The sequence below is a fragment of the Caenorhabditis elegans genome, chromosome IV, assembly GCF_000002985.6.
Source record: "Caenorhabditis elegans chromosome IV".
Lineage (NCBI taxonomy): Eukaryota > Metazoa > Nematoda > Chromadorea > Rhabditida > Rhabditidae > Caenorhabditis > Caenorhabditis elegans.
In genome coordinates, this window is record NC_003282.8 from 5,293,742 (window position 1) to 5,315,866 (window position 22,125).

The 22,125-nt window shown below is 37.9% G+C and overlaps 10 protein-coding genes, 2 non-coding genes and 1 pseudogene across 14 annotated transcripts; 6 read left to right on the forward strand and 7 right to left on the reverse strand.

Annotated features, from left to right (window-relative positions):
• Window positions 1–317: 317 nt before the first annotated feature.
• On the reverse strand, window positions 318–338 carry 21ur-15218. The gene has a single exon (NR_053825.1).
• An 877-nt stretch (window positions 339–1,215) lies between these two features.
• msp-51 (Major sperm protein 19/31/40/45/50/51/53/59/61/65/81/113/142) lies at window positions 1,216–1,599 on the reverse strand (the record flags this gene model as incomplete). Its single annotated transcript, NM_068370.9, has 1 exon — window positions 1,216–1,599. The coding sequence occupies one exon, from the start codon at window positions 1,597–1,599 to the stop codon at window positions 1,216–1,218; it is 384 nt and encodes a 127-aa protein (NP_500771.1).
• A 577-nt stretch (window positions 1,600–2,176) lies between these two features.
• ZK354.6 (non-specific serine/threonine protein kinase) lies at window positions 2,177–3,795 on the reverse strand. The gene is made up of 5 exons (NM_068371.3): window positions 3,493–3,795; window positions 2,902–3,290; window positions 2,630–2,784; window positions 2,340–2,584; window positions 2,177–2,294 (listed from the first exon to the last, which is right to left on the reverse strand). The coding sequence occupies exons 1-5, from the start codon at window positions 3,744–3,746 to the stop codon at window positions 2,231–2,233; spliced, it is 1,107 nt and encodes a 368-aa protein (NP_500772.1). The 5' UTR covers window positions 3,747–3,795; the 3' UTR covers window positions 2,177–2,230.
• Window positions 3,796–4,220: 425 nt separating this feature from the next.
• Window positions 4,221–4,604, forward strand: msp-113 (Major sperm protein 19/31/40/45/50/51/53/59/61/65/81/113/142; the record flags this gene model as incomplete). Its single annotated transcript, NM_068372.8, has 1 exon — window positions 4,221–4,604. The coding sequence occupies one exon, from the start codon at window positions 4,221–4,223 to the stop codon at window positions 4,602–4,604; it is 384 nt and encodes a 127-aa protein (NP_500773.1).
• Window positions 4,605–8,336: 3,732 nt separating this feature from the next.
• On the reverse strand, window positions 8,337–9,389 carry ZK354.7 (Major sperm protein). The gene is made up of 2 exons (NM_068373.3): window positions 9,263–9,389; window positions 8,337–8,999 (listed from the first exon to the last, which is right to left on the reverse strand). Exons 1-2 carry the CDS (start codon window positions 9,335–9,337, stop codon window positions 8,400–8,402), a joined length of 675 nt encoding a protein of 224 aa, NP_500774.1. The 5' UTR covers window positions 9,338–9,389; the 3' UTR covers window positions 8,337–8,399.
• 21ur-13282 lies at window positions 8,356–8,376 on the forward strand. Its single transcript, NR_053826.1, has one exon.
• Window positions 9,390–9,563: 174 nt separating the features above from the next.
• ZK354.18 lies at window positions 9,564–9,987 on the forward strand (annotated as a pseudogene). Its single transcript has one exon. A coding segment is annotated over exon 1 (424 nt).
• Window positions 9,988–10,246: 259 nt separating this feature from the next.
• On the reverse strand, window positions 10,247–12,399 carry ZK354.8 (Protein-tyrosine phosphatase). Its single transcript, NM_068374.5, has 8 exons — window positions 12,313–12,399; window positions 12,076–12,266; window positions 11,522–11,850; window positions 11,225–11,452; window positions 10,897–11,122; window positions 10,684–10,847; window positions 10,383–10,635; window positions 10,247–10,337 (listed from the first exon to the last, which is right to left on the reverse strand). The coding sequence occupies exons 1-8, from the start codon at window positions 12,329–12,331 to the stop codon at window positions 10,296–10,298; spliced, it is 1,452 nt and encodes a 483-aa protein (NP_500775.1). The 5' UTR covers window positions 12,332–12,399; the 3' UTR covers window positions 10,247–10,295.
• Window positions 12,400–12,857: 458 nt separating this feature from the next.
• ZK354.9 (Serine/threonine-protein phosphatase) lies at window positions 12,858–14,405 on the reverse strand (the record flags this gene model as incomplete). The annotated part of the gene is made up of 4 exons (NM_068375.2): window positions 12,858–12,914; window positions 13,148–13,495; window positions 13,544–13,955; window positions 14,332–14,405. The coding sequence occupies 4 exons, from the start codon at window positions 14,403–14,405 to the stop codon at window positions 12,858–12,860; spliced, it is 891 nt and encodes a 296-aa protein (NP_500776.2).
• Window positions 14,406–14,851: 446 nt separating this feature from the next.
• Window positions 14,852–15,085, forward strand: msp-58 (MSP domain-containing protein; the record flags this gene model as incomplete). The annotated part of the gene is made up of 1 exon (NM_001307286.3): window positions 14,852–15,085. One exon carries the CDS (start codon window positions 14,852–14,854, stop codon window positions 15,083–15,085), a length of 234 nt encoding a protein of 77 aa, NP_001294215.1.
• Window positions 15,086–16,300: 1,215 nt separating this feature from the next.
• On the forward strand, window positions 16,301–17,704 carry ZK354.3 (uncharacterized protein). The gene is made up of 3 exons (NM_068376.4): window positions 16,301–16,613; window positions 16,694–17,250; window positions 17,402–17,704. Exons 1-3 carry the CDS (start codon window positions 16,493–16,495, stop codon window positions 17,660–17,662), a joined length of 939 nt encoding a protein of 312 aa, NP_500777.1. The 5' UTR covers window positions 16,301–16,492; the 3' UTR covers window positions 17,663–17,704.
• Window positions 17,705–18,986: 1,282 nt separating this feature from the next.
• msp-59 (Major sperm protein 19/31/40/45/50/51/53/59/61/65/81/113/142) lies at window positions 18,987–19,370 on the reverse strand (the record flags this gene model as incomplete). The annotated part of the gene is made up of 1 exon (NM_068377.9): window positions 18,987–19,370. One exon carries the CDS (start codon window positions 19,368–19,370, stop codon window positions 18,987–18,989), a length of 384 nt encoding a protein of 127 aa, NP_500778.1.
• A 293-nt stretch (window positions 19,371–19,663) lies between these two features.
• On the forward strand, window positions 19,664–21,853 carry ZK354.2 (Protein kinase domain-containing protein). 2 transcript variants are annotated; one of them, NM_171335.5, is made up of 6 exons: window positions 19,664–19,917; window positions 20,206–20,322; window positions 20,367–20,596; window positions 20,698–20,797; window positions 20,844–21,335; window positions 21,578–21,853. In NM_171335.5, the coding sequence occupies exons 1-6, from the start codon at window positions 19,741–19,743 to the stop codon at window positions 21,773–21,775; spliced, it is 1,314 nt and encodes a 437-aa protein (NP_741394.1). In that variant the 5' UTR covers window positions 19,664–19,740; the 3' UTR covers window positions 21,776–21,853. The 2 variants fall into 2 exon arrangements, with proteins under 2 accessions (NP_741394.1, NP_741395.1); NM_171336.4 differs by lacking the exon at window positions 21,578–21,853 and adding an exon at window positions 21,382–21,484 and having other exon boundaries at window positions 19,674–19,917.
• Window positions 21,854–22,125: the final 272 nt, after the last annotated feature.

Below are 22,125 nucleotides of genomic sequence, written 5' to 3' on the forward strand. Positions count from 1 at the left end.
TTACACAATTTCATTTTTATTTGGAAAAAGTGGCGTCGGCGGTTTTCGTAACTTATTAAAGTTATTTGCAGTGGAAAATGTCAGCTTCATCTTTTTTTTTGAATATAAAAAATCATGCACAGTGGATTTGACAATTAGTTCATTTTCAAAATTAAAAAATAATGGAAAAAGAGACTCTCATTATTTAGCTAAAACTCTTGACAGTGTTTTTCTATTGATACTAGGAGTCTCTAAATCTGCATAGCTTGGCAAACTTGGCAAATTAGCACACTTCTGATTCATACTCGAAAGTTTAATTTTTTTTAAGTTCAATACCGTGAAAGTGTAGATAACTAATAGTAAGAGATCGAATATTTGGATTGATTTAACCTTAAAACTGAAACAGTAATTTTTTTTTTAAAACAAAGTTCTTTAAATCTCCCAAATTATCCGTTGTTCTCTCTAATTTTCTGTGCTTGTTTGTTTTTATTATTTGAATTTTTAAAATTCTAAAACCACACGATAGTCTCCCCACATCAAAATGTTATTTTCTCTTCTTCCACTCTCGATAAACTTGCTTTAGCCTGTTGTTGTGTTGGAGTATATTATGAATGTTTTTTTTGGAAAAGTGCAATGAGTTGTTATTCGAGAAGAGAGTAGTGGCTGTAATAAATTGCATAATTTTATTTTTTAATGTAAAAAAATGGCGTTGGCGGTTTTTGTCATTTCTTGTTTATTTGCAGTGGAAAATGTCTGCTTCATCTTTTTTTTTTTTGAAAAAATCAAAACTCGAAGCTGCAAACAAAAAAAAAATTGTAAAATAATTGTGAAATATGATAATGGGAAGCTAACTTAAATGTACAAGTTTTTGAGTATGGTGCAAATGCGCTCCATTTGACGTACCCATGCGACGTCAGAACTAAGCCTTTTATTAGAGCTTTGTCAAAAAACAGATGATGCATGTCATGGGTTGCGAAAGATGCAAACACAGAGAGTTATATATTCATTTATTGAGAAGAAAAACATCAATAAATATAATTAGACATCCCGCAAGAGAGTTACAACTAAAACATCAATTCCTCAAAGAAGCGTTATTAAAATAAAAAGTGAGACGTCTTATTAAGCCTTCTTCGGGTTGTACTCAAATTTGATACGTTTTAAAATCTGAAAATTTTAAACAAGAGAAAAAACAACGATCTTTCAAAAATCATTTATTGAGAGAGATAGCTAAGGGCTCTATGGGTTGTACTCGATTGGGAGGTTCTTACGACGAACCATACCGTCTCCTTGGAACCATTCACGGCGGAATTGCTTGGCAGCTCCATCCGGGGTGTTGGTCCACTCAACAGTGATACGGTCGTTGTTTGTATCCTCCTGTCCAAAGGCGAAAGCATCACAGGAAACGGCAAGAAGAACTGCTTCCTTTGGGTCGAGAACTCCACATGGTGGATCAACTCCAAGTCTCTTCATATTGGTGGTCTTGATACCGTATCCAATACGGCGAGCCGATGAGTTGATCACCTTGATGTGGTAGGTGTGTTTGTCGTCGTATGGGGCATTGAACACAATCTTGGTACCCGGCTGGGTTTGGATGTCTCCTGGTGGGACAGATTGGGCCATGGCGACTTGTTGAAGGAGTTATGAGAACTCGCAGTGAAGATTATGACAAAACCTTCTCAATTTATAGCACCCTTCTTATCTCTGTCCTAGATCTGAAAGTTCATCCAAAAATAGGAGATCACGCGAATATATCAAAAAGTTAGATTAATTTTTCAAAGCAGTTGTCAATTAAGAAAACGTTAATTTTCTTATTATAATGAAATGTTGTAAGGGAATATATGCGATGATAATGATACTCGTATCAACTTCAATAAGTTTGGACTATTCGGAGGTTAAAGTAGACATGAATTTTGAACTCGAAACTTGTGAAAGCTTGTGTGTAGTGTATACAGTCGGAATCATTCCCGAGCCCTCTGAACAGCCAATAAACCGCTCTGAACTGTCAAAACAGGACGTCTAAAATTGATTTTAAAAAATTACTGAAACTTTTTCTTCAACTTTAACGCACAATTGGTTTCTAAGCGATCAAAGCCTCTTACAGTAAGTAAACATGTTCATATTGTTTCCGTAAATGCAGAATTTGAGGTTTTTGTTCCCGATTATCTGGAAAGCAAAAAATATGGAAAATTACGAAAAAAATTTAGAAGAAAACTTTATTAAACATATAAAGCTTTTGAAGAAAGATCAATTTTCAAATTGCCATCCGCTCGGTCACATTTTCTTTTGTTCCACCTGGTGTTCCATTAGGAAGATGACTGAAAAGTATCAATTATGTTTTTTAATTATTCAGCTTGACCTACCGGTACTGCCAGTCGTAAGGCTCGCTTTCCTTAAGATCCGGTGGATTGCATTCTTCCATCAATGCGAGCAACTTCTCATAATCCGGAATACTGTGATAATTTAGAGACTCAATGTACTCTGCGGCTTTTGTCATAACCGGTTGCTTCGTACACAGCTTGTCTCCAATGTGTGCTTGTTTCAACTTGATTATGTTTTCATGGGTTTTCTCGTGCGACCATGGAAGATATCCATCTCCACATTCAATCTGAAATATTTTAATTTTTTCTTGAAAATACATTAATATGCTTACCGTTGTGTAGAGGAAAGCAACCAAGTCGTTTTTGGGGCCGAGGTCTTGACGTGCATGAGCATCCAAACTCATATAACGGACGGTACCACGAAGACCAACTCCAGCTCGGGGTTTACGGACGATTCCACCCTTATCAAGGTATTGACGAGTTAGACCTGAAACATAAAAATAAGTTGAAATTCATCATTGCTCCGCAGGTGCGTGGACGAGCAGGTGCAACATAGAGGTGCGCTAGATATTAGCTGCCAGCATTTCCAATTCAAAAACCATACCATAATCAATCAAGTAAATACGAGTACAATCAATTGCACCGATACAACAATTGGATGGTTTCAAATCTCGATGCAAGAATCCAGCACCATGAACCAACGAAAGAGCCTTTAGAACTTGTATCATTGCCCGGTAGAGAGTCCGCTCAGTGATTCGTTTGTGTGGAAGAGCTCTTCGAACGTCTGACAGATTTCTTCCAACTAATTGCATGACAATATAATGCGATTTGTTATCTTCATGCTGCCATTTGCCTTGAGCAAGAATTTCTGGTATCCCCATGGAGCCACGTAATGCCAAAAGTACAGTAATCTCCAGTTTCATTCTTCGAATGTCTTGGGATTCGTGTTCCACTTTGATGGCACAATCTTCTTTACGAACTTTATCCCAAGCTCTAAAAATGTTCCAGATTAGCAAATAAAAAATTAGATTTCAGATTGCTTTTCAAAGTTATGTATAACTTCAAAGAACTTTTTGACCGTTTCACTAAAAAGAGAGTAGGCGAAAAGTAGACTAGGTGAAGGAAAGTTCACGAAACTTCAACTCTTCTGTAGCAAGACGAGTTCAAAAAAAAAATGTTTTTTAGTAGAACTAACTTGTAGATCTGAGCAAAACCTCCGCCGCCAATAATCCCCTTAACTTCGAAACGTCCCGAAATCACCGATCCTTCTTCCATCAAAATGGTATTCCGCATTTGATTGTAGACAGCTCCGGCAATATTCTGTTTCTCCTTCTTTTCATCCTCCTTCCTTTTGCTCTTCTCTTCCTTCTTCTCGTCTTTTTTCTTACTTTCATCATCCTTTTTTTCTTCTGTTTCCTTTTTTTCCTCGTCCTTTCTATCACACGACATTCTTTTTCTTCTTTTTTCTTAACTTCTGCCGCTGTTTCGGAAAATTTATAAATTCAAAATAATTGAATACATTTTTACCATTTCTTTTTTCACTAAAATGTCACGCTTGAAAACAAAAATTAATTTATTGAGAGATTCAACTTTTCACATCAAAAAGCACAATCTGAAAGACATGCTAGAATCAAATCACAATGACAAAAATGGAAAGCAACAGTAATAAATAGATAAGGTTAGAAAATTAAACATTTTTCCTTGTCCTTTCGCTTTTTGGATTGTGGTACCGAAGCAAAATTGTGTTCCAAAGCAAAAAACAATAATAAATTTTTCCTAATAAACTTTAATTTTCCCCGTGAAATTTCGATGCCCTTTTCCACGGCTATAGATCTAGGACAGAGATAAGAAGGTTGCTATAAATTGAGAACGTTTTGTCATAATCTTCACTACGAGTTCTCATAACTCCTTCAACAAGTCGCCATGGCCCAATCCGTTCCACCAGGAGACATCCAAACCCAGCCGGGTACCAAGATCGTCTTCAATGCCCCATACGATGACAAACACACCTACCACATCAAGGTGATCAACTCATCGGCTCGCCGTATTGGATACGGTATCAAGACCACCAATATGAAGAGACTTGGAGTTGATCCACCATGTGGAGTTCTCGACCCAAAGGAAGCAGTTCTTCTTGCCGTTTCCTGCGATGCTTTCGCCTTTGGACAGGAGGATACAAACAACGACCGTATCACTGTTGAGTGGACCAACACCCCGGATGGAGCTGCCAAGCAATTCCGCCGTGAATGGTTCCAAGGAGACGGTATGGTTCGTCGCAAGAACCTCCCAATCGAGTACAACCCATAGAGCCCTGTGCTATCTTTCTCAATAAATGATTTTTGAAAGATCGTTGTTTTTTCTCTTGTTTAAAATTTTCAGATTTTAAAACGTATCAAACTTGAGTACAACCCAAAGAAGGCTTGATAAGGCTCACTTTTATTTTAATAAATACTTTTTGAGGAATTGTTGTTTATGTTGTAACTTTCTCCAACAGGCTTTGGTGTTCTACATTAGCCACACACAGTCAAATTTTGATCATTTCAAGTGTATTCAAAAAATTTGACTCCACTGTCGATGGGAAAACATTTTTAAAGTGAGTAACAGTTTTTACCAATTTTTCTCCAGTTTTAGTATTCCTGATGTTTAAGCTTGCATTTTACTAAACAAATATCCAAGCTTTTCAAGGCTCAAAATTTCAGAGTGGCTTATTTATATATTTGTTTACGATTCTGCTTTAAAAAAATTAATTTGTGATGCACTGGCTGAGAAGGGAACAATACATTTTAATACTCATGGAATGTACAGATTCTAATTTGTGTGTAGAATAGAATTATTAAATTATAAATTACGGGCAAATCAACATTCGAATTGCTCATCTTAAGAAAAATGTAATTGTACAAAAAGCTGTACTCTTTTTACTCCTCAGAACAATGTTTTCTTTTCCCTATCTTTCTCTTCCAACAAAGGTAGTATTCTAGCAATAGTAGTATTCAAGCAAAAGTAGTATCAAGTATTCAAGCAAAAGTAGTAGTATTAATTTACTCTTTTGCTTCACAGAATAATTTACTCTCTGTCTTCACAGTATATTTTACTCTCTTGCTTCACAGAATAATTTACTCTCTGGCTTCACAGAATATTTTACTCACTGGCTTCACAGAATATTTTACTCTCTGGCTTCACAGTATATTTTACTCTCTGGCTTCAGAGTATATTTTACTCTCTGGCTTCACAGAATAATTTACTCTCTGGCTTCACAGTATATTTTACTCTCTGGCTTCACAGTACATTTTACTCTCTGGCTTCACAGAATAATTTACTCTCTGGCTTCACAATATATTTTACTCTCTGGCTTCACAGAATAATTTACTCTCTGGCTTCACAGAATAATTTACTCTCTGGATTCACAGTATATTTTACTCTCTGGCTTCACAGTACATTTTACTCTCTGGCTTCACAGAATATTTTATCTGTCAGTTCAAATTTCCGAGAAAAATCATTTTCCAAGTTACAATTTGCAACAAAATGGCTACGGGGATTTTTTAAAAAGTTAGTTTGAAGCCAGATATTAATTTTCGAAGTACAGTGCGTGCAACTTCTATAGCGCCCCCTATTTTTTTCGTGTTTCGTCACTTTCCCAAACTTTCTTGAGAAAACCATTATAGCCATTCGATTTCAAATGTCAAAAAAACCCCCTGTCCGAAGTTTTCATGAAAAAATATCAAAGACTACGGTAATTAGGTCAAAAAGTCTGAAAAACGACCGTGCAACTTCTATAGCGCTCCCTCGAATTTTCGCTATTTTTCAATAAAATGCCTAGTTTTATGAGATTTCTGAAAAGGATATAGTATTATATATTAAGAAAAATGATCATAAGGTCTCATTTTTCAATTTTCAACAGAAATATATTACGTGAAAACTTCTGGGATCCCAAGAGTGGTCTGAAACGCTTCACTTTGCGTTAGTGGCCAGTTCTCGGCTCCCACTGCATGTATTGATACGAAACGTGACCGAAATTTTCATTTTGATTTACTGATAATGTTTCAATAAGTTGTCATAAAATTTGGTCAATATGGGCCAGGTTGACAGCCCAAGTTAATAGTAAGGCTAGTAACCAATCAGTTGTTCTATCGATAAAACTCATCTGAGGCATGTCAGAGAATGGATGTGCGTCTTTTCTGGTAGACAAGATATCCATTCAATTAACTATTTAAAACAAATTTTGTCCGGATCGAAAAATGTTGGAAAATGATCGGTAAAATTCGAGAAATATCCCTCAAACAAATTAACAGGTGTAGAAACACTGGGCGGGTCTGTTTCCCGTGGTTCCGCGCGTTTCATTCGAGATCGAACGACAAAAGAACTGTCGAAGTGTTCAGAGGGGTCACAGAACTTGCATCCGAACTTAATATTTCAAAGTGTTTGTTAAAAACTAAAAATTCACCCAAAAACCTGCGGGCAGTGAACTCGCCCAGTTTTGATGTATGTGCAAATTTTTTAAAGGAGATCTCCTGCATTGGACCAATCATTTTTCAAAAGTTTTTTGTTCGAATAACACTTATAAAAATTTCAACAATGAATATGAAGCTTTTCTACCAGAAATGAACCGCGTCCAATCTCTGGCACGTCGCAAAAATCTGTTCTAGAGAGAAAAACTGATTTCCTCACAATGAGCAGCGCTATCTACCTTACCTATCTCCACCGAATTTAATATCAACCTTTCAAAATATCTTTAGTGAACAAAATTAAATGATTAGTTCAAGTTTCGTATCAATACATGCAGTGGGAGCCGAGAACTGGCCACTAACGCAAAGTGAAGCGTTTCAGACCACTCTTGGGATCCCAGAAGTTTTCACGTAATATATTTCTGTTGAAAATTGAAAAATGAGACCTTATGATCATTTTTCTTAATATATAATACTATATCCTTTTCAGAAATCTCATAAAACTAGGTATTTTATTGAAAAATAGCGAAAATTCGAGGGAGCGCTATAGAAGCTGCACGGTCGTTTTTCAGACTTTTTGACCTAATTACCGTAGTCTTTGATATTTTTTCATGAAAACTTCGGACAGGGGGTTTTTTGACATTTGAAATCGAATGGCTATAATGGTTTTCTCAAGAAAGTTTGGGAAAGTGACGAAACACGAAAAAAATAGGGAGCGCTATAGAAGTTGCACGCACTGTATGATGAATCTATTAATTCCTTATTCCATTCTTTTTTAAAATGTGATCAAAAAATAGGCCTGAAAATTTACTTTTTCCGCTTGAACTCGACGGTTATAAAAGTTTTTGAAATGATGTTTTCAAATTCTGAAAAAGCACAAAATTTGCAACAAAATGGCTACGGGGATTTTCAAAAAAGTTAGTTTGAAGCCAGATATTAATTTTCAAAGTATGGTAAATCTATTAATTCCCTTATCCATTCTTTTTTAAAATGTGCTCCAAAAATAGGCCTGAAAATTTACTTTTTCGCTTGAATTCGGCGGTAACAAAAGTTTTTGAAATGTCAGTATTAAATTCTGAAAGAGCACAAAATTTGCAACAAAATGGCTACGGAGATTTTCAAAAAAGTTAGTTTGAAGCCAGATATTAATTTTCAAAGTATGGTAAATCTATTAATTCCCTTATCCATTCTTTTTTTAAATGTGCTCCAAAAATAGGCCTGAAAATTTACTTTTTCGCTTGAATTCGGCGGTAACGAAAGTTTTTGAAATGCCAGTATTAAATTCTGAAAGAGCACAGAATTTGCAACAAAATGGCTACGGAGATTTTCAAAAAAGTTAGTTTGAAGCCAGATATTAGTTTTCAAAGTTGTTGTCTCTAGATACTCTATAATGACCTGCTAAGCCAATCTAGAGCCACCCGGACAGAGAGTATACAACCTCTGACCTGCGTGAGACGGTGTACTTCTAAAGATCACAGAAATTTTTTATCGATATAGAAGGCCGGGAGTATATTATTTACCGCAAAACAGTTTTGAAAACCGCGCTGATTTCAAATTTAACAAAAAAAATTATTTTTCTGGATTAAAATATAAGAGCAACAGAGGAAAACATTCATTGAAGAAACTTTATTCGAGATTAAAAAGTTCACATAATTTTTTTTTATTTCTTTGCCTCTTCAACCTTCTTTTCCTCTTTCTTTTCATCCTTCTTTTCTTCCTTCTTTTCTTCCTTATTCTCATCGTTTTTCTCCTCTTTCTTCTCCTCTTTCTTCTCCTCTTTTTTCTCCTCTTTCTTCTCCTCTTTCTTCTCTTCTTTCTTCTCTTCTTTCTTTGCTTCCTTTTTGTCATCCTTTTTGTCTTCTTTCTTTTCCTCTTTCTTCTCCTCTTTCTTTTCTTCTTTCTTCTCATCCTTTTTTTCATCTCCTTTCTCGTCACCTTTTTTAAATGAAATGTAAATGCGTTTCATTCCATCTGGCTTATGATTCTTCCATGCGTCACGAGCAGGTCCGTCTTCCTTTGTTTTAATGTAGTAGAATGCAAAGTACTGCTTATTGTTTTCTGGAATCGCTTTTCCTGGATTGTGGCACAACGGTATATCAATGGTTTCATCTGGTTTGATATAGCCGACTGGTGTTTTGATTTTGAACAAATCATTCGAAGTGCATTTGACTTTAAAAGCACACTTGTCCGTCGTAGGATTTGTCATTTTCAACACCGTTGTTGTGACCTCATCACCAAGTTTTGCATTTGAAAATAACACCTGAAATTTAAATGTTTATTTTAATTTTTTATGACACTTGCTAATAACACCAAAAACAAAAAAACTCCAGTAAGTTTGGACTAGGGCTGACAAACCGGACGTCCAAGACAAAATTCATAGCAATGGTCCAAAAAAATTTAAAAACTTCTGTATCATCTCAAAAACAGGTATCTTACTGCCCAGAGTCCGGGAAGAGGACGCCCGGTTTAGTCCGATTTAGTCCGGCTTGCTAGCAATAGTTTGGACCAATTCATGATACTCACTGTTTCAGCGCTCAGCTTGAGAATAAAATTTTCAGTTTCCTTGGTTTCCTTTTCATCTTTTTTCTTCTCTGCCATCTTCAGTATTTCGTATCTTCGAAGCGAACTTGAAAGTGGATATTCAACGATGAAATAATAAATTTATCTGATTGAAACTCTCTTATTTTATATAGAAACGTTTCACGTGACACATCAATTATTTATTTGGAATTTTTACAAAGCTTTTAAAGTTTAAAATCACGGAAATTTATTATTTTATCAAAAAAAAACAAATTTTAAATATATTCAAATTAGTTACGCGTTTTCAGTGCCAATGGTCTGTCCGGGTGGACCTCCGGGATGTTCTGGTCATCCTGGCCACCCTGGTGAAGACGGATCAGCTGGACAACCTGGAAGCCCCGAAGGAGTCGGTGTATCGTTACCATATAATGGATGTATTCAATGTCCTATGGGACCACAAGGACAACCTGTAAAACCAGGGTTAACGGGGGCATCCTGGAGATGTGGTAGTTACTGGAATGAATGGAATACCTAGAGGAAGAGGTCTTCCAAGATATCCATGAATGCCAGGGGACAATGGATCGAGCGGAGCTAATGAAGAATCGGGAGAGTAGGGCCTCCTGGACCAGATGTTGGTTATCCCATGTCTGGGAGCCAGGGGCTTCTGGGTCGCAAGGAAAAACAGGTCAACCGGGTGGACATGGAGTTGATGGGCATCCTGGAAGGGTTTAACTCTGAAAACCGAACTTTCTTTTTACATTTCTAGTCTTTTCGACCATCAATCATTGTTCTAATAAGTTGTAGGTGTGCAGTGAAGGTCATTTGCATACCTGCACAATTAAAGATGCTCTTCTCTTCTCTCGCACTAATGTTCTCTCAGAAGTATTAGCACTGTCTGAAAGTTACACTTGTTCCCGTTTTCATATGACTGCAGAAGATTTAATTTCACATTATAAATTCAGTTGATATTCAGAAAACCAAAACAAATCTAGTAGAATTTTTTATTCCATATTTCAAGCAAATCAAGATCATATTCCTAAGCTTCTTTTGGGCACATTGCAAGTGCTTGCTCGTAATCCTGAAAACCAAATGTTAAGCATTAGAATCCGAATAATAGACAAACCTTGGCGAATTTGGCAAAATCTTCGCGAGATTGAACATACTTCTTCAGTGCCAAATATTCCAGGACGCATCGATGAGCGTACAAATATTGCATTTCAGTTTGGACTGCTCTGAAACGCTCCTCTCGAAGTTTTGCCAGAAGGCGTGGAACTCCAATGAAATCCGGAAGACAAATTGACTCGAGGATAATCAAAATGAGAGCAAGTGTGCCAGTTCGACCGACGCCAGCGGAGCAGTGTACAACTATTGGTTTTCTGAAAATGAGATAATTATAAAGTGATTTTCAAAGAAATTAAACTTACGTGCAATTCTTGACAACAGTCAACAAACGGAACGGTGACAGAAAATTGTCGGGAACACCGTGATCAGGCCAATTGCGCCAGTGTATGTGCTTCACAATTTTGACAACTGCATTGTCTCCGGGCTTCGAAATACGCATTGTTGACATCACCAGAGTTTTATCGATCTGAAAAATAAGAACTTATTCATTGAAAATTAAATGTTTGAACTCTTACATCTACCCTGGATTCCTTGGTAACCGTGCACAGTCTCCCGATCTTTGTTGTTTGTCCAATTTGGCTTGGAAAGTATTCTGCGCTTTTTGGCTTCCCCTTCTCAACCAGCTCGCATAGCATCACAATGTACTCGATCCCTGTCACAATGATCATCTTCCAAAACTCTTCAATTGTGCCGTTTAACGGTGCTTGTGTGCAAATGAAGCGTCGTGGATTCGGTCCAGAACTGAAAATAACAAATTGTTCATGTAATTTTGCGATATGTATTAAGTACACTCTGTGGCGTCACAGAATGTATTCCAACTGCTGCAAATGGGATTTTCTTTACCTGACTAAGTTTGCGTGGATGTAGAAATGAGGATCGTCAGTCAACTTGACACGTGTGATGTCACAACACGGGATGTTCCGATATCGATTGCGTGTCGGATTCCCCAAGAAACTCGTTGCAATATCCTCTGGCGCTTCGTTTGGACTGTCACGGTATTCCTTTTTGAGGCCAGCCACTCCATTTTGCAACACCAGACGAATCCAACTACAGATGACTTCGGTCCGTTTCCTGAAAAATATAAAGTATTTTTTGTTTTGAAATTATAGTTTTCGATTTATGTGTGCAAAAAATAATTACTTTTTATCGGAACCGCCGGTTTCATCAACCGATTTCTCGTCTGTTTTCTCCTTTGATGGTCTTCTAATTGCAATATCTGCACCAGGAGATGGCGACTGCAGAAGTGGTTGAGCCATCGACGGTGGAATTGCTGGAGCCGGAGACATTCTTGGCAGTTGTGAGTTGATGACAGGTGGCTGCGGCGGTTGAGCACTTGTTGCAAGTTGTGGTGGAGGTTGATGAGGTGCCACTGGTGGTGGTGGTGGTGGTGGATCAGATGGTGGTGGCAGCATCATCGTTTTCATCGCGACTTCTGGCTCTTGCTTTGCAATTATCTGAGGAAGTGTCGGCTGAAATTTATTACTTGATATTTCACCAGGTCGAGGCGCGACATGGGCGATTTTCATTCTGGACTGAAACCGGACTAAACCAGCGTCCGGCTTGCCGGATTCGGTGGGTTCCGTTGTTACGATTCTGTTTTTCAAAACTTCGAAACAGATTTATCATTTCTCAATTATTCAAACAACCGAGCGCCCAGTTTGCCAGCCTAACCAGCGCATAGTTAATTCCCATACCGTTGGCTGTTGAGCAATCTGAGCCGTGGTCTTCTTCGGAGTTGGAACAATTTCATTGTTGGTTGCCTCCTCTTGCTCAATTGATTGCATCACACTTCTCTCGTTCTTACTACGCTCATTCACACTGACGACACTTATCTTGCTGGGACGCTTATTCAATTTGCTCACTTTTTTCTTCGCACCAGTAGATTCTGAAAATAACGCTATTATGAGGGGACAATTAAAATTTTAACTTACTTTTCGGTTTTGGTGGCATTTTGCTTAGACTTCGGTTGATTTCTACGAAGAGTCAGACTGTATCTGAATACTATACAGCAATAAACTGATTCGAAGTTCTGCTTTATCGAAAGATGGTTTTTACAATAAAAACACGGTTTATTAGTTCACGCGAGAATATTCTTTACAGTTATTTAAATAAGTGTTTTTGTGTTTTTCTTCTGATTACTGTTTATTCTCTATTTGTGCATAAAATCCTAAAAAAATCTTTTCGAATATATTTTCAGGTTGACAGTGGAGGTGGATTGATTCCTGTAAATTTTTCAACTTTTCCTGTTAATTACCCAAAATCACCCTGATTTAAGGGGACACACAAAATCCATGAAAGGGAAGAACATACAACAAGTTCATGAAATGAGAGAGAGAGAGAAAAGTGAGTGGATGGAACTGAGTAAACAATAATATCTATGCACTACTACTGGAGAAAGGAACAATCACGAAAATGTGTTTATATCACTGGAAATTCGAGACAGAAGAAAAGTTCAATACATTCGAGGAATCATACACTAGCTGGCCGCTGGCATCATACGGCGTCTCGCAATTTTCTTTCTGGGACGGAGAACCTGAAAATAGATTAGATGAATTTTTAATTAGGAGAAGAGTGGAATAGATAATAGAGTCAAAAATAGGTATATGAAGACTACATCGTAGTTAATAAGAACCAAGATAATGCAACAAGAATAATCTTGAATCTAGCTCTTGGTCGGAATATTGCGTTTTTACACTTATAGCTAGAGTTACTTATACTTGATCAAACAGTCTCAACCATACTTCTGAAACTTCCCCAAAAACTCACCACAAACGAACAGACAAGATTCTTATTGACATACATCACTGCAGCTGCATTATCAAACTGTCCACAGTAGAACGGTGCCGAAAAGATTGTAACCAGACGACGATTAGCAAAGAATTCGTAGCCGTCTTGCACAACTTGATGAGCACGAACCACGAGATCAATTTGAAGACGATCGAGAAGTTTACGAAGGGCATCTGATCCAAAAACGTATGAAACACCACGAGAGTTTGGGTTCCATCCTTTTTGGAAGTTTGTTGGATCGCTCCAAAGAATGTCAATTGCAAGCGTATTTGGCTCAGGATTGTCAAATGGACGTTTGATAGCACGAAGTTGACTGACGTTTTGAAGCTGTAAAAAGTTCAGGTTTATTTGTACCGAATCGTAAAAGTTTGATACCATTTTGGAAACTCCGCCATGCATACACAAAATTCTCTGACCAACAAGAGCTGTCAATGGCATATCCGAAAAGACACCTTCAAACGAAACGTATACGGATGGTTTGTTGTAACGGCGCTGACACTCATCGTAGAATCCATATATCTTGTTGATAAGTGAACATTCGTGATTGCCTCGCAACATGAAGAAATGGTTTGGAAAGATGACTTTGTAGGCGAATAGAAGCAAGATTGTTTCAAGGCAATGCTTTCCACGATCCACATAATCACCAAGAAACAGATAATTCGCACGATGTGGGAAGCCGTTTTTGTCAAAGAGGCGAAGAAGATCACTGAATTGTCCATGAATGTCACCACAAATGTTAATTGGGGAGTTGGCCTCAATGAGCATTGGTTGCTTATTGAATATGTTGCTGAAAATTAAACAAATATTTCAGAGCTTTGAAATCATTAGAAAATGCTGCTTTGCAGCATTTGAAAACGTCAAAAGCAAGCAGTCAAAAACGTGATGTTCCTATTTTTGTTATTCCCTGTTTGAAATTTCTCCAAAATAAAAAACCACGTCGACTTCAAACCAATCAGCTCTATACACTCCATCTGATTGTCTCGAAAATGAATGGAGCGAATCGCTGATTGGTCACAGTTATCCTTTTGGAGGAAAATCGAACAGGGAATTGAGCCAAAATTGAAACATCTTGTTAAAAAGAAACATTTCGTCTATAAATCTCTGAATTTATGTAGCTTTTTGAAGCGATATCCCCATTCACGCTTTGTGAAACTGTTACAAACCATGTTCTTCGTCTCCGGAGTGATTGCGGTCTTGCTCTTGCTCTGAGGCACACGACGCGTCTTCTCAGTTTCATTTACAATTTCCGGTTTGGTCTCCAACTCCGTTCTTTCCGTTTTATCAACGTTATTAGTTTTCTGTTTATTTTCTAAATACACTCGTTTTCTTTTCTGATTTTAATAATTATATAAACTCACTTCCTTGAAGCATTGTCAGATTCTCTTGTTGTTACAGTTGATTGAATTTCTTTATGAATTTCTTTTCGGCAAACTGGGAATAAATTATTTTGGGAAATCGAGACAAAATGGGCATTGAAACGTGGAAACAAAAATACACGATGCTGAGAAAATTATGAAAGGTGACACGTGAAATATTGCAAAATGGGACTAGCGCGGGAGGGCCGCGCCAGCCCTTCGGGACAAGATCGTCTTCAATGCCCCATACGATGACAAACACACCTACCACATCAAGGTGATCAACTCATCGGCTCGCCGTATTGGATACGGTATCAAGACCACCAATATGAAGAGACTTGGAGTTGATCCACCATGTGGAGTTCTCGACCCAAAGGAAGCAGTTCTTCTTTCCGTTTCCTGTGATGCTTTCGCCTTTGGACAGGAGGATACAAACAACGACCGTATCACTGTTGAGTGGACCAACACCCCGGATGGAGCTGCCAAGCAATTCCGCCGTGAATGGTTCCAAGGAGACGGTATGGTTCGTCGTAAGAACCTCCCAATCGAGTACAACCCATAGAGCCCTTAGCTATCTCTCTCAATAAATGATTTTTGAAAGATCGTTGTTTTTTCTCTTGTTTAAAATTTTCAGATTTAAAAACGTATCAAATTTGAGTACAACCCAAAGAAGACTCACTTTTATTTTAATAAATATTTTTTTGAAGAATTGATGTTTTAGTTATAATCTGTCTTTTTCTTCCGTTTTCTTTTTTCTTCCTTTTTCTTCCGTAACTCACGACATCCGCGTTATACAGTTACAGAGAGCTGTAGCTATTTCTTTCTCTACTTTCTCCAGTTTAAATAGGCACCTACACTCAAAATAAAAAAACTGCGTGGCGTGAACTGCAGAAAACCTCATATTTAGGCCCCGCCTTTTTCTCGTCCACCCACGGAGAAAAGGCAAAAATTTGGGGACCAACCAATATCAGGCCGCCGACATCCTACGGGTTCCGCGCGCCGCTATGTTTAACTCGCAGCGGGCGGAGACAGCTCGCCACGCCCACAGCGAGTTAAACATAGCGGCGCGCGGAACCCGTAGGATGTCGGCGGCCTGATATTGGTTGGTCCCCAAATTTTTGCCTTTTCTCCGTGAGTGGACGAGAAAAAGGCGGGGCCTAAATATGAGGTTTTCTGCAGTACACGCCACGCAGTTTTTTTATTTTGAGTGTATGATTCTCGTTAGGAAAGACAAATGCTCTATTCATTTATTTTCTTTTATAACCCCAGTTTGAAACAATTTGTTCAAAAATGTTACGGGTTTTCTGTCTCCATACCAGTTCTCTGAATATATTAATTTCTACATCCCCTGGTGCTCAATCGTTTTTCTTTTCTCACTATTTTTTTCCTTTATCAGCTTATTATTCTACCTTTCTGCACATGCCCTCCCCTGATAATTTTAATAATTTTTATCTTATCCGTGATTGTTTGATGCTAGAAAAATGTGAAATACCTGTGTGAAATGTGTGAAGTAATGTGAAGTATACGGTAGTTTCAATTGATCTTTCTATTGTCTGGTGGAGTGGGGTGAGTACTGATCTGCCACTACAAACTCCAAAGAATTCTCTGATAGAAACATTTCTATTTGTTTTTTGTAGCAGATTATTCAAAAAATTTACACAAAAAATATGTTTGCAAATGATTGCTTTAGAAAAAACATTAAACACCTTTTACTACATACATGAAAAATGCCAAAAATTGTGGCGAATTTAATTTTTTTCTTTTCAAACTGATTGTTTTGTAACTTTGATTTAGCCGTGAAATTTAGAATTTCAATATTTGACCTTTTGAAAATTAGAAAAAAATCAGTAACAAAAATAAAGAAATACATGAAACCTTTGTCAAAAATTTCATTCCTGCGATTTCGTTGTTAAATTCTTGCAAACCTCATTCTACGCACGGTTACTGTGATCAAAAACGGAGTCGAATGATGTCACTTGAAATGGTTCTTCATATGGTCATTCAGCTCACTGTTCTCTCGGCAGCACTGGTATTCTGCAAGGGCAAGAAAAAGAATACTTCTGCGGCGCCTGTCAGTATTCGAAAACCTCGTAAGTTATAAGTTGCCGGTGTGGTCTCGATACAACTGTAACTCGATACAACAATCGTAGTTCATCTTTGACATTTACAGCAATGAAACCAGCATGTTCAACCATAAAACCAACAGATTTTCCACCTGCATCAGCGGCCCCTATTGCGCCAAAAGGGGAGGAAAAGAAAGAAGAGGAAAAGAAAGAAGAGGAAAAGAAGGAAGAAGAGAAGAAGGCTGATGATGAGAAAAAGAAAACAGAGGAGAAGGATGATAAGAAGTCAAAGAAAACGGAAGAAAAGGATAAGCTATCAGTGAAAAAGACCCAGGAAACGAAATCTGAACGAAAGGACAAGAAGGATGAGAGGAAAGAGGATGATAAGAAAGAGGAAAATAAGGAAAAATCTAAAGATGAGGAGAAGAAAAAGGATGAGGTGAAGGACAAGAAAGAAGATGAAAAGATGGATGATAAGAAGCCAGGTGAAAAGGAAGAGAAGAAGGAAGAATTCAAGAAAGAAATGAAAAAAGAGGAGAAGAAAGAAGAAAAGAAGGAAGAACCAAAGAAAAATGATGCACCAAAGAAGGAAGGAGAAACCAAAGGAGAAGTTAAGAAAGATGCTTTAGTTGAAAATCCGATTGTTACTGAAATGTCTGATAGGGTGAGTTGGCTTGAAAAGCGGTTAACAACTTTAGGTTTTTTTTAATATGAAATGCTAAATTAATTATCAAATTTTTGAGAATGTTTTCTGTATACTGAGTGAAAGTTAATTTCTTAATCTCTTGAAACAAATAGTAAACATTGGATTGCAGGATGAAAAGAAAGAAGAGAAGAAAGACGACAAAAAAGATGAGAAAAAGGATGAGAAGAAGGAGGCAAAGAAAGAGGAAAAGAAAGAGGAAAAGAAAGAGGAGAAGAAAGAAGAAAAGAAAGAAGAAAAGAAGGATGATAAAAAAGAAGACGATAAGGAAAAATCTGCAACTAAATCTGAAGATAAAAAATCCGATGAAAAGAAGACTGAAGAAAAGAAGTCCGACGAAAAAAAAAATGAAAAGTCTGAGGAGAAGAAGTGATCTGCTTTTTGTAATCATTGCTGAAATGAATTTTGGTTTAGGGGTCTTGTATTTTATTGATCACTCAGAAATGGTAGTGATTCTGAAACGTTTTTCCCAGAGTTCGAGTAGCATCACTGGTTCAATATGGTAGAATTATACAATGAAAGGAATTTAGAAATAATAGAATTTTGCGCAAAATTTAACAGGGTTATTTCTTCTCTTGTTTTTCTTGATTTCATTCAAATTCTGGAAATCTCAACTCCAGAAAAAAAACAGTTTAGAAAACAAAAAATCACTCGAATTGATCTTCATTATTTTCTATTTTCAGATATTCGAGCAACTCTCATAAATCTAAAACTAAGATATTCTGACATATTTGACAGACCTCTCAAGCTCAAATTATTTTCTTCAAGAAAAGGTCGATAATGTGAACAGAGCAGTGAAAGAATGGGAATCTGATCGGGTTACTTACAACGCTATTCCATTTTCTCGCTCTCAATATTTTTGTCTCCCAATTAAACAACTGCTTAACTGGAACAACGTTCTCATCATTGCAAAGCATATTATCCTACCTTTCTGCACATTCCCTCCCCTGATAATTTTATTCATTTTTATCTTATCCGTGATTGTTTGATACTAGAAAAATGAGAAACACCTGTGTGAAATGTTTGAAGTAATGTGAATGAAGTATAGAGTAGTTTCAATTGAGCTTTCTATTGTGCCTGGTGGAGTGAGGTGAGACAAATCAGCGTCTTTAAAATTCACTCGCTTCTTCTGATTGATTGAACAGTATGGGGCGCAAATCTCTGATTGGTTTTGCAGTTCTTATTTTTGAGGAAGTTTGGATGATAACGGTTTTTTCATTCTTCCTCAATGTGTTTTGTTTTTCTTTTGTAGTTTGTTTTGTAGAATTTCAGATTATGTTTGAGATTTTGAAGTCAATTTTCACGATACTGCCACATATAGGACTCGAAGAGTATATTCAACAATTAAAAAAACTTTTCATACAAATAAGATCGATACGATTATTTTCCATCAATATACCTTCTATTTTAACTCGGACTTTGAATGAGTTTGTAGATTTTGATATTGGAACAATAAGAAATTGACCCCTGTCTTGGGTTGAAAAGGTGCAAAGACAGAGAGTTTCAACTAAAACATTAATTCCTCAAAAAAGCTTCATCAAAATAAAAAGTGAGCCAAGCCTTCTTTGGGTTGTACTCGATTGGAAGGTGGCCTCCACCTCCACCAAATTTGATACGCTTTTGAATCTGAAAATTTTAACCAAGAGAAATACAACGATCTTTGAAAATTCATTTATTGAATGAAATAGCACAGGGCTCTATGGGTTGTACTCGATAGGGAGGTTCTTGCGACGAACCATACCGTCTCCTTGGAACCATTCACGGCGGAATTGCTTGGCAGCTCCATCCGGGGTGTTGGTCCACTCAACAGTGATACGATCGTTGTTGGTGTCTTCTTGTCCAAAGGCGAAAGCATCACAGGAAACGGCAAGAAGAACTGCTTCCTTTGGGTCGAGAACTCCACATGGTGGATCAACTCCAAGTCTCTTCATATTGGTGGTCTTGATACCGTATCCAATACGGCGAGCCGATGAGTTGATCACCTTGATGTGGTAGGTGTGCTTGTCATCGTATGGGGCATTGAAGACAATCTTGGTACCCGGCTGGGTTTGGATGTCTCCTGGTGGGACAGATTGGGCCATGGCGACTTGTTGAAGGAGTTATGAGAACTCGCAGTGAAGATTATGACAAAACCTTCTCAATTTATAGCAACCTTCTTATCTTTGTCCTAGATCTGAAAGTTCATCCAAAAATAGGAGATCACGCGAAAATATTTAAACTTTACATACATTATTTAAATGAACTGTCAAAACGGGACGTGAAAAAAATACATTTATAAAATTTTAATAAATAAATATTTTCATCGTGACCTCTTAATTCACATGAAATGCCTCCCCCTATCGATAAACTTCAACACTACAAAGAAAAAAATCTATTTCGAAAATTTTCGAATCTTCGATTTTCGATTATCGATTCACTTCCGAATAATCGTGGCATTTTGGTGTTAAATCAATGACGTCTGTTGGACCTGGACCACCGCAAAAGGAGCTCATACGAGCACAAAACGGCACCTATGAAGTGACGAAACCGCTGGCGACGGGCACGTTCGGCTCGATTTATAAGGCGAAACGCGAGAGTGACGGAAAGTTTTTTGCGGTCAAATGCGAGGCGCTGAACATGAAGAGCTCGGTGAGTTATTGATGGTAGGCAGACACTGTTTAGACGCCTCCCTGTCTGCCTATTTTATGAATTTCGGGGTGAAGTCAGAATTTTTGTGTTGTTTTATAGCAGTAGGTTTGCGAGTTTTCTGATTGCACGGCCACTTGGCAACACCTAGCCGATGGTGAAGTGTCATAGGAATACTCCATAAGCAAACATCTCGGCTAAAGAATGGAATTTTCTGACTTCTATAGTTACAAGTAAACAGTCGATCTATCAAGCTTCTCCCAGAGCCCTTGAAAATCTTAGAAATTTCAGCTTCTCCGTCAAATGTCTGTTGTTCTGGCATCGATCCACTATCCATCACCATTCTTCACGACTATTGAGGAGCGTGGCACGGTTCCAAATCGTTTTCTCTTTATTGTGATGCCATTGGTAACATTTTCTTTATTAACATTAACAAAAACTCCATATTTCAGTACGGCGAAAACCTGTTTGACCTGATGATGAACACGAACAAGGATCGCAAGTTCAGCATGGCGACGGGGCTTCACTTGGCCGAGCAGACCCTCACAGCAATCCGCGACCTCCACCGGAATGGATTCATTCATCGCGACATTAAGCCATCTCATTTCTGTATTGGAAGAGAGGTTGACGGCCAGCATCATCAGGTTTACCTGTTGGATTTTGGGTTGTGCAAGAGACCGAGGTGATTTTTCAAAGAACTAACTCAACGTTTAGCTCTTGTAATTAAAATTCCGTCCTCGACGCCTTCATCCGACATGTCACTGAAAAATTTTTTAAATTAAGATTCGCCAAGAAAAACGATGAAGCTGAGGAGCAGATGAGAAAGAATGCGATTCACTACAGAGGAGTCGTCAAGTACGCGAGTGTTCATGCTCACCAGGGGGTAACTTTACCTTTCACAATGTCTTTAAAATAACTTTTTTTTTCAGAAAAATCTCGGCTACAAAGACGACATGGAGTCCTGGTGGTACATGGTGCTTGAGTTCTTCCTCGGAGCTCTCCCGTGGGCACTGCTCAACAAGGAAAGCGAACAGGACGTGCTTCACTTGAAACGTCGGATCACTGCACCAATGGTCGCGGCAGTTTGGAGAACAACTCCTGAGACCACTGCTGGGTTCTTTGATCTTCTGACCGTCATCCGTGAGCCGAAGGATGTCGCAGAGTTTGTGGAGTACGATCGTATCGCTGATGGAATTCAGAAGTTGTTTGAGAAGTCGAAGTCGAATACTCAAGAGCCACCAGATTGGGATTGTATGACGGATTACAAGGGTCCCGGGTACCAGCAGGTACCGATGATTGCACCTCCTGAGGTTGGGCTGAAGCCGGAAATGGACTTTGGGAAGAGCGATCCGGGAGCTGGAGGAGGATCTGTCGAGCAGCCGAAGAAGGAGGAGGTAGACAAGAAGAAAAAGAAGAAGAAGGTTTGTTGTTAGATTGGAGCGCGTTTGCACATGAGAAAAATTCCAGAAAACCAAGAAGAAGGGGAAGAACAACAAGACGATTTCGGTGGAAGAGGTTGAATAGAATATAGGAACTACTTGTGGTATTGAATAAAATATTTCGGTTTCAACTTTTTTTGTTAGAAAGAATTTGGAAATTGGGGAATGTGCAAACGCGCTCTTCAGTACTTTAAAAGTGTTGATGTTCAAAAAAATATATTCAGAAAGGTGATGGATCGTCGAACAGAAGTGAGAGGGAAAATAGATCGGAGAAGAGCCAAAAAAGTCAAAAATCTAGTCGTAAAAGTGTCAGAGAGAAAAAAGCGCAGAGAAGTCAGAGAAATGGCCGTAAATCGAAGGAGATCAAGAGTGATGCGGGAAAATCCCAACGGAGCAAGAGAGCTCGGAAGGCTAAAAAATAGCAATTACTCGTCAATTTTAAAGTTTTACTGGAAATGAGAATTACACGATTGTATGAATAAAATTTTTTGATTCGAATTAACATCCTTTTGTTTCGCTCGCTTGCAGACCTGCAGCACCCTTTATATAAAACTGACAAAAAACCGTTTAGAGCCACTATTTTTTCACAGAAAACGTTTACAATTTGAGCAACTACAGCAAGACAAGAATCATGAAGCATATGTAGAATTTGAAAAAGAAATAGGAAAAGTTTCTTCTTGGTATTTTATATAAAAAAGAAAATATAGTTTGAACTATACAAATTGGCCAAAATTTTTGTGCGTAAGTTTTTCTTATTGAACGTTTGTAAGTG